This window comes from Carcharodon carcharias, chromosome 8, assembly GCF_017639515.1.
Source record: "Carcharodon carcharias isolate sCarCar2 chromosome 8, sCarCar2.pri, whole genome shotgun sequence".
NCBI classification, from domain to species: Eukaryota; Metazoa; Chordata; class Chondrichthyes; order Lamniformes; family Lamnidae; genus Carcharodon; species Carcharodon carcharias.
Genome location: NC_054474.1, coordinates 114,324,201 through 114,342,617, shown reverse-complemented (window position 1 = coordinate 114,342,617; position 18,417 = coordinate 114,324,201). Strand labels below are relative to the sequence as shown.

Here is an 18,417-nt window from a genome sequence, read left to right as displayed (position 1 = left end):
GGAAAAAAAAAGGAAGGGGGAAACAGAAAGGGGGTGGGGATGGGGGAGGGAGCTCACGACCTAAAGTTGTTGAATTCAATATTCAGTCCGGAAGGCTGTAAAGTGACTAGTCGGAAGATGAGGTGTTGTTCCTCCAGTTGGCGTTGGGCTTCACTGGAACAATGCAGCAAGCCAAGGACAGACATGTGGGCAAGAGAGCAGGGTGGAATGTTAAAATGGCAAGCGACAGGGAGGTTTGGGTCATTCTTGCGGACAGACCGCAGGTGTTCTGCAAAGCGGTCGCCCAGTTTATGTTTGGTCTCTCCAATGTAGAGGAGACCACATTGGGAGCAACGAATGCAGTAGACTAAGTTGGGGGAAATGTAATGAAATGCTGCTTCACTTGAAAGGAGTGTTTGGGTCCTTGGACGGTGAGGAGAGAGGAAGTGAAGGGGCAGGTGTTGCATCTTTTGCGTGGGCATGGGGTGGTGCCATAGGAGGGGGTTGAGGAGTAGGGGGTGATGGAGGAGTGGACCAGGGTGTCCCGGAGGGAGCGATCCCTACGGAATGCCGATAAGGGGGGTGAAGGGAAGATGTGTTTGGTGGTGGCATCATGCTGGAGTTGGCGGAAATGGCGGAGGATGATCCTTTGAATGCGGAGGCTGGTGGGGTGATAAGTGAGGACAAGGGGGACCCTATCATGTTTCTGGGAGGGAGGAGAAGGCGTGAGGGCGGAGGCGCGGGAGATGGGCCGGACACGGTTGAGGGCCCTGTCAACGACCGTGGGTGGAAAACCTCGGTTAAGGAAGAAGGAGGACATGTCAGAGGAACTGTTTTTGAATGTAGCATCATCGGAACAGATGCGACGGAGGCGAAGGAACTGAGAGAATGGGATGGAGTCCTTACAGGAAGCGGGGTGTGAGGAGCTGTAGTCGAGATAGCTGTGGGAGTCGGTGGGTTTGTAATGGATATTGGTGGACAGTCTATCACCAGAGATTGAGACAGAGAGGTCAAGGAAGGGAAGGGAAGTGTCAGAGATGGACCACGTGAAAATGATGGAGGGGTGGAGATTGGAAGCAAAATTAATAAATTTTTCCAAGTCCTGACGAGAGCATGAAGCAGCACCGAAGTAATCATCGATGTACCGGAGAAAGAGTTGTGGAAGGGGGCCGGAGTAGGACTGCAACAAGGAATGTTCCACATACCCCATAAAGAGACAGGCATAGTTGGGGCCCATGCTGGTACCCATAGCCACACCTTTTATTTGGAGGAAGTGAGAGGAGTTGAAGGAGAAATTGTTCAGTGTGAGAACAAGTTCAGCCAGACGGAGGAGAGTAGTGGTGGATGGGGATTGTTCGGGCCTCTGTTCGAGGAAGATGCTAAGGGCCCTCAGACCATCCTGGTGGGGGATGGAGGTGTAGAGGGATTGGACGTCCATGGTGAAGAGGAAGCGGTAGGGGCCAGGGAACTGGAAATTGTTGATGTGACGTAGGGTGTCAGAGGAATCACGGATGTAGGTGTGAAGGGACTGGACAAGGGGAGAGAGAAGGGAGTCAAGATAACGAGAAATGAATTCTGTGGGGCAGGAGCAAGCTGAGACGATCGGTCTACCGGGGCAGTTCTGTTTGTGGATTTTGGGTAGGAGATAGAAGCGAGCCGTCCGAGGTTGGGCGACTATCAGGTTGGAAGCTGTGGGAGGGAGATCCCCAGAGGAGATGAAGTCAGTGACAGTCCTGGAAACAGTGGCTTGATGTTCAGTGGTAGGGTCATGGTCCAGGGAGAGGTAGGAGGAAGTGTCTGCGAGTTGACGCTCAGCCTCCGCGAGGTAGAGGTCAGTGCGCCAGACAACAACAGCACCACCCTTGTCAGAGGGTTTGATGACAATGTCAGGGTTGGACCTGAGAGAATGGAATGCGGTCTGTCCACAAGAATGACCCAAACCTCCCTGTCGCTTGCCATTTTAACACTCCACCCTGCTCTCTTGCCCACATGTCTGTCCTTGGCTTGCTGCATTGTTCCAGTGAAGCCCAACGCAAACTGGAGGAACAACACCTCATCTTCTGACTAGGGACTTTACAGCCTTCCGGACTGAATATTGAATTCAACAACTTTAGGTCGTGAGCTCCCTCCCCCATCCCCACCCCCTTTCTGTTTCCCCCCTCCTTTTTTTTTCCAATAAATTATAAAGATTTTCCTTTTCCCACCTATTTCCATTATAAAAAAAACCCCACTAGAGCTATACCTTGAGTGCCCTACCATCCATTCTTAATTAGCACATTCGTTTAGATAATATCACCAACTTTAACTTTAACACCTATGTGTTCTATTATACTATTGTCGTTGACATCTTTTGATGATCTGCTTCTATCACTGCTTGTTTGTCCCTACAACCACACCCGCCCCCCTCCACCTCTCTGTCTCCCTATCTCTCCGCCCCCCACACACACACCTTAAACCAGCTTATATTTCAGCTCTTTCCTGGACTCGAACTCAAGTTCTGTCGAAGGGTCATGAGGACTCGAAACGTCAACTCTTTTCTTCTCCGCCGATACTGCCAGACCTGCTGAGTTTTTCCAGGTAATTCTGTTTTTGTTTTTTCACTGGGGTACAGTTGCACAGACACCAACTCCCACCGAGGTATGGCGTTCCACACATAATGACTGTCACTGTGGTACGGGTTGCACACGCACTGACTCTCACTGGGGTACAGTGCCACACGCCCTGACTCTCACTGGGGTACAGTTCGATGCACACTGACTCTCACTGGTGTACATTTCCTCACACTCTGACTCTCACTGGGATACATTTCCACACACACTGACTCTCATTAGGATACTGTTCCATGCACACTGAGTGTCACTGGGCTACAGTTCCACACACACTGACTCTCACTGGGGTACAGTTCCCCAGACCTCAGCTCTCACTGTGATGCTGGATCCACGCACACTGACTGTCAGTGGGGGACTGGTTCCACACACACTGACTCTCACTGGGGTTCAGTTGCACACAAAAACAGAATTACCTGGAAAAACTCAGCAGGTCTGGCAGCATCGGCGGAGAAGAAAAGAGTTGACGTTTCGAGTCCTCATGACCCTTCGACAGAACTTGCGTTCGAGTCCAAGAAAGAGTTGAAGTATAAGCTGGTTTAAGGTGTGTGTGTGGGGGGCGGAGAGATAGAGAGACAAAGAGGTGGGGGGGGGGGTGGGTGTGGTTGTAGGGACAAACAAGCAGTGATAGAAGCAGATCATCAAAAGATGTCAACGACAATAGTACAATAGAACACATAGGTGTTAAAATTAAAGTTGGTGATATTATCTAAACGAATGTGCTAATTAAGAATGGATGGTAGGGCACTCAAGGTATAGCTCTAGTGGGGTTTTTTTTTTATTTATATAATGGAAATAGGTGGGAAAAGGAAAATCTTTATAATTTATTGGAAAAAAAAGGGAAGGGGGAAACAGAAAGGGGGTGGGAATGGAGGAGGGAGCTTACGACCTAAAGTTGTTGAATTCAATATTCAGTCCGGAAGGCTGTAAAGTCCCTAGTCGGAAGATGAGGTGTTGTTCCTCCAGTTTGCGTTGGGCTTCACTGGAACAATGCAGCAAGCCAAGGACAGACATGTGGGCAAGAGAGCAGGGTGGAGTGTTGAAATGGCAAGCGACAGGGAGGTTTGGGTCATTCTTGCGGACAGACCGCAGGTGTTCTGCAAAGCGGTCGCCCAGTTTACGTTTGGTCTCTCCAATGTAGAGGAGACCACATTGGGAGCAACGAATGCAGTAGACTAAGTTGGGGGAAATGCAAGTGAAATGCTGCTTCACTTGAAAGGAGTGTTTGGGTCCTTGGACAGTGAGGAGAGAGGAAGTGAAGGGGCAGGTGTTGCATCTTTTGCGTGGGCATGGGGTGGTGCCATAGGAGGGGGTTGAGGAGTAGGGGGTGATGGAGGAGTGGACCAGGGTGTCCCGGAGGGAGCGAGCCCTACGGAATGCCGATAAGGGGGGTGAAGGGAAGATGTGTTGGGTGGTGGCATCATGCTGGAGTTGGCGGAAATGGCGGAGGATGATCCTTTGAATGCGGAGGCTGGTGGGGTGATAAGTGAGGACAAGGGGGACCCAATCATGTTTCTGGGAGGGAGGAGAAGGCGTGAGGGCGGATGCGCGGGAGATGGGCCGGACACGGTTGAGGGCCCTGTCAACGACCGTGGGTGGAAAACCTCGGTTAAGGAAGAAGGAGGACATGTCGGAGGAACTGTTTTTGAATGTAGCGTCATCGGAACAGATGCGACGGAGGCGAAGGAACTGAGAGAATGGGATGGAGTCCTTACAGGAAGCGGGGTGTGAGGAGCTGTAGTCGAGATAGCTGTGGGAGTCGGTGGGTTTGTAATGGATATTGGTGGACAGTCTATCACCAGAGATTGAGACAGAGAGGTCAAGGAAGGGAAGGGAAGTGTCAGAGATGGACCACGTGAAAATGATGGAGGGGTGGAGATTGGAAGCAAAATTAATAAATTTTTCCAAGTCCTGACGAGAGCATGAAGCGGCACCGAAGTAATCATCGATGTACCGGAGAAAGAGTTGTGGAAGGGGGCCGGAGTAGGACTGTAACAAGGAATGTTCCACATACCCCATAAAGAGACAGGCATAGCTGGGGCCCCTTCACTTCCTCTCTCCTCACCGTCCAAGGACCCAAACACTCCTTTCAAGTGAAGCAGCATTTCACTTGCATTTCCCCCAACTTAGTCTACTGCATTCATTGCTCCCAATGTGGTCTCCTCTACATTGGAGAGACCAAACGTAAACTGGGCGACCGCTTTGCAGAACACCTGCGGTCTGTCCGCAAGAATGACCCAAACCTCCCTGTCGCTTGCCATTTCAACATTCCACCCTGCTCTCTTGCCCACATGTCTGTCCTTGGCTTGCTGCATTGTTCCAGTGAAGCCCAACGCAAACTGGAGGAACAACACCTCATCTTCCGACTAGGGACTTTACAGCCTTCCGGACTGAATATTGAATTCAACAACTTTAGGTCGTAAGCTCCCTCCTCCATTCCCACCCCCTTTCTGTTTCCCCCTTCCCTTTTTTTTCCAATAAATTATAAAGATTTTCCTTTTCCCACCTATTTCCATTATATAAATAAAAAAAAACCCCACTAGAGCTATACCTTGAGTGCCCTACCATCCATTCTTAATTAGCACATTCGTTTAGATAATATCACCAACTTTAATTTTAACACCTATGTGTTCTATTGTACTATTGTCGTTGACATCTTTTGATGATCTGCTTCTATCACTGCTTGTTTGTCCCTACAACCACACCGCCCCCCCCCCCCCCCACCTCTTTGTCTCTCTATCTCTCCGCCCCCCACACACACACCTTAAACCAGCTTATATTTCAACTCTTTCTTGGACTCGAACGCAAGTTCTGTCGAAGGGTCATGAGGACTCGAAACGTCAACTCTTTTCTTCTCCACCGATGCTGCCAGACCTGCTGAGTTTTTCCAGGTAATTCTGTTTTTGTTTTGGATTTCCAGCATCCGCAGTTTTTTTGTTTTTATTTCAGTTGCACACACACTGACTCTCACTGGGGTTCAGTTCCACACACACACTGACTCTCACTGGGGAAGAGTTCCGCACACACTGACTCTCATTGGGGTACATTATCACACCCACTTTCTCTCACTGGGATACAGTTCCACACACACTGACTCTCACTGGGGTACAGTCCCACACACACTGACCCTTCCTGCTACACGTTATCAGACACTCTGACTCTCACTGGGATACAGTTCCACACACACTGACTCTAACTGGGGTATAGTTCCACGCACACTGATTCTCACTGGGGTACCGTTTCACACACACTGATTCTCATTGGGATGCATTTACACACACGCTGACTCTCACTGGGGTACATTTCCACACACATTGACTCTCACTTGGGTACAGGTTCTACACACACTTACTCTCACTGGGGTACAGTTCCACAAACAGCAACTCTCACTGGGGTAAGGGTTTCACACACACTGACTCTCACTGGGGGTCATTTCCACACACAATGTTTCTCACTGGAGTACAGTTCAACACACACTGACTCTCACTGTGCTACAGTTCAACAGACACCAACTCTCACTGTGGTGCGGTTTCCACACACACTGACTTTCACTGGGGGACTGGTTCCACACACACTGACTCTCACTGGGGTACAGGTCCTCACACACTATCTCACTGTGGTACAGTTCCACAGACAACAACTCTCACTTTGTTGCAGCTTCCACGCACATTGACTCTCACTGGGGTACAGTTCCACAAACACCAACTCTCACTGGGATATGGGTTTCACACACACTGACTCTCACTGGGGTTCATTTCCACACACAATAATTCTCACTGGAGTACAGTTCAACACACACTGACTCTCACTGTGGTACAGTTCAACAGACACCAACTCTCACTTTGGTTCGGTTTCCACGCACACTGACTTTCACTGGTGGACTGATTCCACACACACTGACTCTCACAGTGGCACGGGTTCCACATTCACTGACTCTCACTGGGGTACAGTTCCTCACACAGTAACTCTCACTGTGGTACAATTCCACAGACAACAACTCTCACTGTGGTGCGTGTTCCACGCACACTGTTTGTCACTGGGGGATGGGTTCCACACACACTAACTCTCACTGGGATACAATTCCACAGACACTGACTCTCACTGGGGTACTGTTCCATACACTCTGACTGTCACTGGGGTACTTTTCCACACATAACGACTCTCACTTGGGTACAGTTGCACAAACACCAACTCTCTCTATGGTATGGGTTCCACACACACTGAATGTCACTGTGGCACGGATTCCACACACACTGACTCTCACTGGCATACATTTCCACACACTCCGACTCTCACTGGGGTTCAGTTCCACACACACTGACTCTTACTGGGGTATACTCCCGCACGCACTGACTCTCACTGTGGTAGTTTGACACACACTGACTCTCACTGGGGTATAGTTCCACACACACTGACTATCACTGGGGTACTGGTTCCACACACAATGACTCTCACTTGGGTACAGTTCCAAACACACTGCCTCTCACTGGGGTACAGTTCCACACACACTGACTATCACTGGGGTACAGTTCCTCACACACTGACTATCACTGGGGTACAGTTCCACTCACACTGACTCTCAGTGGAGTACGGGTTCCACACACACCAACTCTCACGGGGTACAGTTGCAGAGAGACAGAGGACCATGTGTGGGTAAGACGGAAGGGAATAAGGAACTTGGGGAGAAACAGAGCTTAGACTCGAGTAAAGATTTTCCAAGTAATGCCTGATTCTTTATGCCGTCAAGAACTGTTCACCCCCCACTCCCCCCACCATCATCACTCACTTGCCCCCTCAATTCCAAATCTGTTTCACCCTGAAAGACAGTCCGCACTCTCTGTGTGTGGGCATCTCGTAGTCATCTCCCCCCCCACCCCACACCCACACCCAAAACCCTCAGGAGATCATGGTCTGAATGTAACTTCCTCCAAGGCTGGAATCTAGACAGGGCTGCCGCTGGAATAAAGTGAACACCTAACCTTCCTGCAACATATTCCGATGCAAACTTACCTTTTGAGCGGGGATGTGGTGACTGAATATGGTGGTTCACTGATGACATGAACTTGGAAGTATTGTGAACTGTGAAGAGGATAGTAAAATTGGTACTATGAAAGGGGTTTTATTGTTAGAGGTTCAGTTCAGAGGTTGTTGATACAACAAGAATTAACATTCAATTGGCAGTGGTAGGTAAAACAAGACAACCGTTTTGGGTGTGCAGAGCAGAGGCAGTTTGAGATCAAAAGGCAGCTGCAAGCCTCCAACTGACTCCACAGGAACCAAAGTTAAAAAAAAACCTCATTTTGAATTAGTAAGGTGAAAATGCTTTGCCTGGTGTTTGCTTAAGTCTATGGGTTGCTGTTGCCTTAATGGAGATTAGTTTGGGAATTTGTTCAAAATTATGATCGTAGTAATTTGTAGCCATGTGTATATTTTTCACTTGTGTAAATTAATAAAATCTTTAATTTACTTAATATAAAACCTCTCAAGAACTGGCAGTATAATTCCTGAATTTAGAGTTGCATCTCAAACATTACACTTACAATTATAGGTCATGACAGATATAAAAACAAAAAAACTGCGGATGCTGGAAATCCAAAACAAAAACAGAATTTTTTTTCCAGGTAATTCCGAGTTTTTCCAGGTAATTCTGTTTTTGTTTTGTATAGGTCATGACAGTTGTTTAAAGTTTCTCTCTGGGATTTAAAAAAAAAGTAACTCAGCTTTGCCAACTGCTCGATCATAACATACACCTCCCAGGACATCTTGCTCCAGGTGCACCTGTTTTCTATCCAACTCTCTATCAGTCATTCCCAAGGGTATGCCAATGCCATTGTGACACCTGGCTTCACTCAATAACTACTCCACATGCATTTAATTACAGCCTAAGACTGATGTTTCTCAAATTTCAAGCCAATAACACCCCAATTATTGTGGGTCCCACTTCTGACACCAGTCTGTAAGGATTTTGGTTCTGGGAGCCATAAATACATGATAGGCAGCCAAATATTTCTAGGTAATTTTGAGGTAGCTTATTAAGTTTATTCAGAAGCAACTGTTTAGATATGATGCATTAGCTGAATAGAGAGGAAATGTATAGGACTCATGACAATGTAGAGCAGTTCACTGATCCCAGAGGTCGTATTGACACTTGGCACAGAGTGTGTTGATCTCAGCATTCTGCTCTCTCATCAAAGTATTCTGAAACTCTTCCTCCGTCTTCCTCAGTCTTCCCTGGTCCCTTGTTCATGTGAAGAAGGCAGCTTCCTGTTGAGGACTAAACTGATCTCCGAGTGCTCATTAATGTACTTTATTTCTAGGAGTTGGTAGTTGACCCAATGTCAATCACTTGTTTGAACCTTTCTAACCAATGAATACAGGACAGATACCCAAGATGCCAGGATGGTCACCTCCCCACTGACTGTCTCTTAGCTCAAGGTCACTTTTTAGTTTGCCTCCTGCTGAGTGTCATTTGATAGCCCTTACCAGACATTTGTATGGACTAAAGACACTTTCCTACTGATTAAAGAATGTTAATATGGAAGTCTGAACCACAAAATCTCGACATTTCACGTTTTTCCAGAGACAAAGAAAACAGTATTTCTGCTGAGGTGGCCCTTATGTGATGCCAAGCAATCCCACAACAATTCTGAAAGATATAATTTCTTAAAGCTCCCCATTTCTTGCACACTTCTGACTGCTCTCCCACGGTCTACCCTCTCTAAACCTGAGGAAATATAAAACTCTTTTGTCCATGTGCTAATTTGTACCAAATCCCACTTTCCTATCTCCCCCATGTTTACTCAACCACTCTGGCTCCAGGTTAAACAGCGCCTCGATTTTAAAATTCTCATTCTTGTTTTTAAATCCCTCCTTGGCCTCATCCCTCCCTATCTCGGAATCTCCTCCAGCCCCACAACCCTCCAAGATCTCTGCTGAGCTCCTCTACTTCCGGACTCTTGAGCATCCCTGATTTTAATCACTCCCCCTTTGGTGACCGTGCCTTCAGCTGCCTGATACCTAGGGTGGAATTTTACACCAGCGGATATTTACAGACCTGCCAAAGTCAATGGATTTTTGCACAGGCTGCTGCATTTTACGTACCCACATCCTCGACAGGGAGGTAAAATTTTGCCCTAAGCTCTGAAATTCCCTCACTCACCCTCTTTGACTTTTTATCTCATTTTCCTCTTTTCAGACACTCCTTAAAGCCTGCCTCTTGGAGCATTCTTTTGGTTAGCTGACCCAATGTCTCCTCATGTGGCTCAGGGTCATACTCTGTTTTAAAATGTTCTTGTGAAGCACTTTGGGGCATTTCATTATGTTAAAGTCACTATGAAAATATAAGTGATTGCTATTAGCTGTTGTAACCTGGGTGTGACTCAAAAAGGTCTGTTTATGTGAATAGAAGCTGTTACCACACAGTATAATGGTGAAAAGAGAGTGAGCATTAACAGTGCTAAAGTTGGAAATTTGGTATAAGTTGGGAAGGAGATTTTTTGCCTCCAAATACTTGTAGCAAAAGTTGAGGAAGTAAGAATTTAAAGTTTTTGTCTACTGCTTAGTGCTTAGAAAAAGAAAAAAAAGCTGGCAACAGACTAAAAACTTGTTATAAATAAGAGAATTTGGACTAAGATATGACAGAGATTATGTGTTGGACTGCAGTATGTGGGTGTTTATAAACAGTGAATCTGTCCTGAGTGAACACATCTACAGTGGACATTACTGTCTTGAATCTCTGGCTCAGAGTCACTGAGCTCAAATGTGAATCCACCCCCTTTCCATTTCTTCCCCCTTCCTTTTGTTTTTTCCAATAATTTATATAGATTTTTCTTTTCCCACCTATTTCCATTATTTTTAAATCTTGTATGCACTGCTAGTCTTCCACCCCACCCCCACTAGAGCTGTACCTTGAGTGCCCTACCATCCATTCTTAATTAGCACATTCGTTTAGATAATATCACCACCTTCAACGCTTCTTTGTTCCTTTGTCTGTGACACCTTTTGATTATCTGCTCCTATCACTGCTTGCTTGTGCCTACAACCACACCACCCCCCACTTCTCTCCCCCCACCCCACCCCCCACCTTAAACCAGCTTATATTCACCCCACTTCTAATATTCACTCAGTTCTGTTGAAGGGTCATGAGGACTCGAAACATCAACTCTTTTCTTCTCCGCCGATGCTGCCAGACCTGCTGAGTTTTTCCAGGTAATTCTGTTTTTGTTCTGGATTTCCAGCATCCGCAGTTTTTTGTTTTTATCTCTGTGAATCAGAGATACTCTGACACATGGGGGAGAGGAGTACTTCATAAGAGACTGTTAGCTGAAGCTGGAGTTCATAGAGTTGAATGTAAATTATTGACCTGGTTCAAAATTGTTAGTATAAACACTCTGGCTACAAGAGCAGGTCAGATGCTGTGAATTCTGCAGTGAGTAACTCACCTCCTGACTCCCCAAAGCCTGTTAACAATCTATAAGAAACAAGTCAGGAATGTGATGGAATACTCCCCACTTTCCTGATGGAGTGTACTCATGAGGCTTGATGCCATCTAGGACAAAGCAGTCCACTTGATTGACACCCCATCCATCACCTTAACCATCTGCTCTTTCCACCACCGACGCACAGTAGCAGCAGTGTGTACAATCTACAAGATGCACTGCAGGAATTCACCAAGGATCCTTCGACAGCACCTTCCAAACCCATGACAACTACCATCTCAAAGGCTAGAAGGACAAGGGCAGCAGATCAATGGGAACACCACCACCTGGAAGTTCCCCTCCAAGCCACTCACCATCCTGACTTGGAAATATATCGCCATTCCTTCACTGTCGCTGGGTCAAAATCCTAGAACTCCCTCCCTTACAGCGCTGTGAGTGTACCTACCCCACATGGACAAGAAGGCAGCTCACCACCACCTTCTCAAGGACAACTATGGATGGGCAACAAATACTGGTCTAGCCAGCAACACTGAGAGCCCATGAATTCATAAAAAAAAGCAATGAGGTGAATGGGTAAAACTGGGACAATTGGATTTCACTATAGGCGAATATGAGGTCATCCACTTTGAACAAACAAGGGATTGAAAAGGAGACTTTCTAAGTGGTGAAAAGCTGGATATGGTGGAGGTTTGAAGAGACTTGGGGAATCCAGGTACATAGATCATTAAAATGCCCTGAACAGGTACAGAAAATAATCAAAAAGGCTAATGGAATGCTGGCCTTTATATTGAGAGGACTGGAATACAAGGGGGTAGAAGTCATGCTTCAGCTATACACAGCCCAGTTAGACCCACACCTGGAGTTACTGTGAGCAGTTCTGGGCAGCATATCTCAGGAAGGATATATTGGCCTTGAAGGGAGTGCAGTCTAGATTTCTCACAATAATACCTGGACTCCAAAGGTTAAATTATAGGAAGGAATTACACAAACTAGGGTTGTATTCCTGGAATTTAGAAAGTTAAGGGGTGATTTGATTTAATTTTTCAATATATTATGGGGAACAGATAGGGTAGATGGAGAGAAATTATTCTCGGTAGTTGGGGAGTCCAGGACTTGAGATATTAAGTCTAAAAATTGGAGTCAAACTGTTCAGGCCTAAAATTAGGAAACACTTCTACACACAAGGCTTGAGAGGAGTTTGGAACTCTCTTCTGAAAATGACAATTGATGTGAGATTATTGTTGAATTTAAATCTGAGATTGATAGATTTTTGTTATCTAAAGGTATTAAGGGGTATGGGGCAAAAGTGTGTATATAGAGTTAGTTTCCTGATCAGCCATGATCTCATTGAATGTTGAGATAGATTCAAGGGGCTGAATGGCCTCTTGCTGTTCCCATGTTTCTATAAATATTGCCCAGTACACCATGGAAAATTCCTCTGCTTGTCTTCAACACAGTGCCATGGGAACCTTTATATCCACCTGAGAAGGTAGACAATTCAATGTTCATCCAAAGACGGTACCTCCTACAGTGCAGCACTCCCTCAGTACTGATCCTCTGACACTGCAGCACTTCCTCAGTACTGACCCTCTGACAGTGCAGCACTCCCTCAGTACTGACGCTCTGACAGTGCAGCACTCCCTCAGTACTGACCCTCTGACACTACAGCACTCCCTCAGCACTGATCCTCTGACACTGCACCACTCCCTCAGCACTGACCCTCCAACAGTGCAGCACTCCCTCAGTACTGACCCTCTGACACTGCAGCACTCCCTCAGCACTGACCCTCCAACAGTGCAGCACTCCCTCAGCACTGACCCTCCAACAGTACAGCACTCCCTCAGCACTGACTCTCCAACAGTGCAGCACTCCCTCAGCACTGACCTCCTGACAGTGCAGCACTCCCTCAGTACTGACCCTCTGACACTGCAGCACTCCCTCAGTACTGACCCTCTGACACTGCAGCACTCCCTCAGCACTGACCCTCCAACAGTGCAGCACTCCCCCAGCACTCACCTTCCAACTGTGCGGCACTCCCTCAGCACTCACCCTGAAACAGTGCAGCACTCCCTCAGTATTGACCCTCCGACACTGCAGCATTCCCTCAGTGCTGCACTGGAGTGTACCCTGGTTTAGACTGCTAGCAGGAATAATACTGATCAAAAAACTATCAGACTGCAACATATTAAAGTGTCCTTTGTTCTATGGGTGTAGCTGGCAGATGTTGTTCAACAAACTGGATACTGCCTGCAGCGAAATGGCAGCCAGTTACAGGGGCAATGGCTTCTATTTACTGTGAGATATGATCTCTGCAGAGTAATAGAAAGAAGTGCAGTGGATTGTTGCATCTTAGAAATGGTTCGCTGAAACCGAAAGAAAGAATTAACAAGACACTTGTGGGGTTGTTGTTATATAGTGTAGAACTTTGGCACGTACTGGACTCCATTACTGTAGAACAAAGAGATTTCAAGGGCATGTGCTCTGCCCACTCCCTTCGAGGCCCAAAATGCTGTTCTGGCAATTGGCATGTCAGGAGCATCATATCTTTGAAGATAAAATCTAAGGCATATTGCCACATAGTCAAACCACAAAGGAAGCTTAATCTAAATACTTACAAAGACCTGGCCAAGAGACAAGGACAGGAAAACAAATTAGTCACAGGAATTGATGAAGTAAAAGGAACTGTATCACACCACGCCTTCACTCACAGCCATGCCTTTACAGATATATACAGATTTGTAAGGATAATACAAGTTACAAAATCTTATACTTTAATCTTCACAGTAAGTATACAGCCCATGTAAATCAAGAGGTGACTTGTGGTTGGATACACTACACTCCAAGATCAAGTGACAGAGCCACCCAAACAGATGCTATGGATCTCTCATCAACTCCCCCCAGACCCTCATCACTCTGTGAGCAAACTGGGCTCATGGAAACTCCGTCTTTCTCATCAGAGTTTCCAATCTTCATTCTCGAAGAACTTACCTTGGGATCTTCTCCCAAATGACACTTTTTCTGGAACATCTTCAACAAGGATCCACCTCCAGGGTTTCGATCTCTCCTTCCAATGTTACTCTCCCCTGGATCACCATGTGCATTAAAGCTTCGCCTGCCATGCACTCTCCCAGATACTCAGCTATGCCAACAGACATCACTGCTTCACCTTCTGGCTTCTAGCAATCCCACTTTGCTTTAATTCTACTCCCCGTGGCTTCCTCTCTTTAATTCAGAGTCTTTTTAAAATTATTCATTCATGGGGCATGGGCTTCACTGGCTGGGCAAGCATTAACTGTCAGTCACCATCACTGGTCCACTTGTCAACCAATCAGCACTCTCTTCACATACAGTATAAATTGTTGTTTTCCCCTTATATTGGTATTCTTGCAAAGTGTCCTGATGAGTGCAAGACGAAAAGCTCCGATGTCTCTCTTTTTTTTCAGCAGTACTCAACTTCTGTTCTACCAAATGACTGTTTATCGTTTTCTTGGGGTTTTCCATTATTCATATATAGGCTGCAATAGTAGTATAAAGGGCAGAAAGGTAAAAGAGTTTCTGAAGTGTGCTCAGGAGAATTTTCAACAGCACTATTTTTCTGGCTCAATGAGAAATTTGGAAACAGAGAGTTGTGGTGAAAGGTTGTTTTTGCCCTGGAGAACGGTTTGTAGTTTTGTCCCACAGGTCAGAGTTTGGAACCCTGCTTCTCTTGATCTATATTAATGACCAAGACCTGGCTGTGGAGGGCATAATTTCAAAATTTGGGGCAACATGGAAATTGGAAATCTTGTGAACTGTGAGGAGGATAGTGATAGATTTCAAGGGGACATTGGCAGGTTGGTAGAATGGGAAGACACGGGGCAGATGAAATTTAATGCTGAGAAGTGTGAACTGATTCATTTTGGTAGGTAGAATGAGGAGTGGGAAAATAAAATAGAGGGTGTAATTCAAAGGGATTCAGGGGCAGAGGGACCTGGGGATATGTGTGCACAAATCATTGAAGGCAGGGCAGGTAGAGAAAGTGGTTAATAAAGCACACAGAATCCTGGGTTTTATTAATAGAGACACAGAGTACAAAAGCAAGGAAGCTACAGTGAACCTTTCTAAAACGTTGGTTTGGTCTCAATGGGAACACTGTGTCCAGTTCTGAGCACCATACTTTAGGAAGGGTGCGTAGACATTAGAGGGAGTGCAGAAAAGATTCACAAGAATGGGATGAGGAACTCCAATTATGTGGACAGATTGGTGATGCTGAGACTGTTCTCCTTGGTGAAGGAAAGGCTGAGAGGAGATTTGATAGAGGTGTTCAAAATCATGAGGTGCCTGTTTCCATTGGTGGAAAGGCCAAAGACCAGAGGGACATTTTTCACGCAGCGAGTAGTTCGAATCTGGAATTCACTGCCTGAGAGTGCGGTGGAGGCAGGGTCAATGGAGGCTTTCAAAAGGAAATTGGATTGTTATCTGAAGAGAAAATATATGCAGGGCTACAGGGAAAGGCAGAGAAGTGGGACTGGCTGAGTAACTCTTGCAGAGAACCAGTACAGACATGACAGACCAAATGGCCTCTGTGCTGTAACCATTCTAGTCTCTATGAAAACACCTAACCAGGCTTGTAGCAAATCATAAAACAAAAACAGAATTATCTGGAAAAACTCAGCAGGTCTGGCAGCATCGGCGGAGAAGAAAAGAGTTGACGTTTCGAGTCCTCATGACCCTTCAACAGAACTGAATGAATCCAAGGAAGGGGTGAAATATAAGCTGGTTTAAGGTGTTGGGGGAGGGGGGGGAGAGAAGTGGAGGGGGTTGGTGTGGTTGTAGGGACAAACAAGCAGTGATAGAAGCAGACCATCAAAAGATGTCACAGACAACAGAACAAAAGAACTCATAGGTGTTAAAGTTGGTGATATTATCTAAACGAATGTGCTAATTAAGAATGGATGGTAGGGCACTCAAGGTATAGCTCTAGTGGGGGTGGGGGGAGCATAAAAGATTTAAAAATATTTAAAAATAATGGAAATAGGTGGGAAAAGAAAAAACAAATAATTTATTGGAAAAAACAAAAGCAAGGGGGAAGAAACAGAAAGGGGGTGGGGATGGAGGAGGGAGCTCAAGACCTAAAGTTGTTGAATTCAATATTCAGTCCAGAAAGCTGTAAAGTGCCTAGTCGGAAGATGAGGTGTTGTTCCTCCAGTTTGCATTGGGCTTCACTGGAACAATGCAGCAAGCCAAGGACAGACATGTGGGCAAAAGAGCAGGGTGGAGTGTTAAAATGGCAAGCGACAGGGAGGTTTGGGTCATTCTTGCGGACAGACCGCAGATGTTCTGCAAAGTGGTCGCCCAGTTTATGTTTGGTCTCTCCAATGTAGAGGAGACCACATTGGGAGCAACGAATGCAGTAGACTAAGTTGGGGGAAATGCAAGTGAAATGCTGCTTCACTTGAAAGGAGTGTTTGGGACCTTGGACGGTGAGGAGAGAGGAAGTGAAGGGGCAGGTGTTACATCTTTTGCATGGGCATGGGGTGGTGCCATAGGAGGGGGTTGAGGACACCCTGGTCCACTCCTCCATCACCCCCTACTCCTCAACCCCCTCCTATGGCACCACCCCATGCCCACGCAAAAGATGTAACACCTGCCCCTTCACTTCCTCTCTCCTCACCGTCCAAGGGTTCAAACACTCCTTTCAAGTGATGCAGCATTTCACTTGCATTTCCCCCAACTTAGTCTACTGCATTCGTTGCTCCCAATGCGGTCTCCTCTACATTGGAGAGACCAAACATAAACTGGGCGACTGCTTTGCAGAACACCTGCGGTCTGTCCGCAAGAATGACCCAAACCTCCCTGTCGCTTGCCATTTTAACACTCCACCCTGTTCTTTTGCCCACATGTCTGTCCTTGGCTTGCTGCGTTGTTCCAGTGAAGCCCAACGCAAACTGGAGGAACAACACCTCATCTTCCGACTAGGCACTTTACAGCTTTCCGGACTGAATATTGAATTCAACAACTTTAGGTATTGAGCTCCCTCCTCCATCCCCACCCCCTTTCTGTTTCTTCCCCCTTCCTTTTGTTTTTTCCAATAAATTATTTGGTTTTTCTTTTCCCACCTATTTCCATTATTTTTAAATATTTTTAAATCTTTTATGCTCCCCCCACCCCCACTAGAGCTGTACCTTGAGTGCCCTACCATCCATTCTTAATTAGCTCATTCGTTTAGATAATATCACCAACTTTAACACCTATGTGTTCTTTTGTTCTGTTGTCTGTGACATCTTTTGATGATCTGCTTCTATCACTGCTTGTTTGTCCCTACAACCACACCAACCCCCTCCACTTCTCTCCCCCCACACAAACCCCCACCCACCACCCCCCCACCCCCCACCGCCACACACACCTTAAACCAGCTTATATTTCACCCCTTTCCTAATGTTCACTCAGTTCTGTTGAAGGGTCATGAGGACTCGAAATGTCAACTCTTTTCTTCTCCGCCGATATGGCAGACCTGCTGAGTTTTTCCAGGTAATTCTGTTTTTGTTTTGGATTTCCAGCATCCGCAGTTTTTTTTGTTTTTATCTTTGTAGCAAATCATTGCTGTATGCTACACTCAGACCCACACTCACTGAACATAGCTTGCCCTGTACTGACCGTCAATGCTTTAACATACCCAACTCAGTCTCAGACCCAGACAATAAAAACATGCATTTATATAGCATCCTTCACATCCTCAGGATAAAACAAATTGCCTTATAGCCAATTCAGTACTTTTTGAAGTGTAGTCACCACTGTAGGACATCTGGAAAAAATTCAAATGTGACAAGGTCCCACAAACAGCAATGTGTTAATGAGCTGATAATCTGCGTAGTTTTGTGATGTTGATTGAGAGATAAATATTGGACAGGCCTCCAGGGTGAAGCCCCCTGCTGTTCTTTAAAGCTCATGAAACTTTGTACAGCCACCTGAGACAGCAGATTGGGTCTTGGCTTAATGTCTGATCTGAAAGATGGCACTTCTGACAGTGCAGCATTCATTCAGTACTGGAGTGACAGCCTGGACTTTGTTCATGTCTCTGGAGTGGGTCTTGAAGCTGAGAGTGTTCTTCACTGAGTCCCAATAACATAAAATCCATTGTGGCATTTATCCAGTCCAGTCCTATAGATATTTTATTTATCAACTCTGCTCTTCCTAAACTTATATATGACAAAGGCATTCTAAAGTACATTCCTTGTTTTCTGTTCCCACAGTATGGTATTGTCATTGATGCTGGTTCCTCTCACACCACCCTGTTTATTTACAAATGGCCGGCTGGGAAAGAGAATGACACGGGCATCGTGACTGAGGAGGTCAAATGTGACGTGGAAGGTAAAGGCCAACAGACCATCCGGGAATGGCAGCTGAATTAACAG

The 18,417-nt window shown here is 46.2% G+C and overlaps 1 protein-coding gene across 1 annotated transcript in view; it reads left to right on the top strand.

Moving 5' to 3' along the window:
* Positions 1–18,417, top strand: part of LOC121281338 (ectonucleoside triphosphate diphosphohydrolase 2-like) — a 79,367-nt gene that overhangs the window by 35,382 nt on the left and 25,568 nt on the right. The window contains exon 2 of the mRNA XM_041194246.1: positions 18,256–18,373. Within this exon, the coding sequence (XP_041050180.1) occupies positions 18,256–18,373 (118 nt within the window). The remainder of the gene's footprint in view (positions 1–18,255; positions 18,374–18,417) is intronic.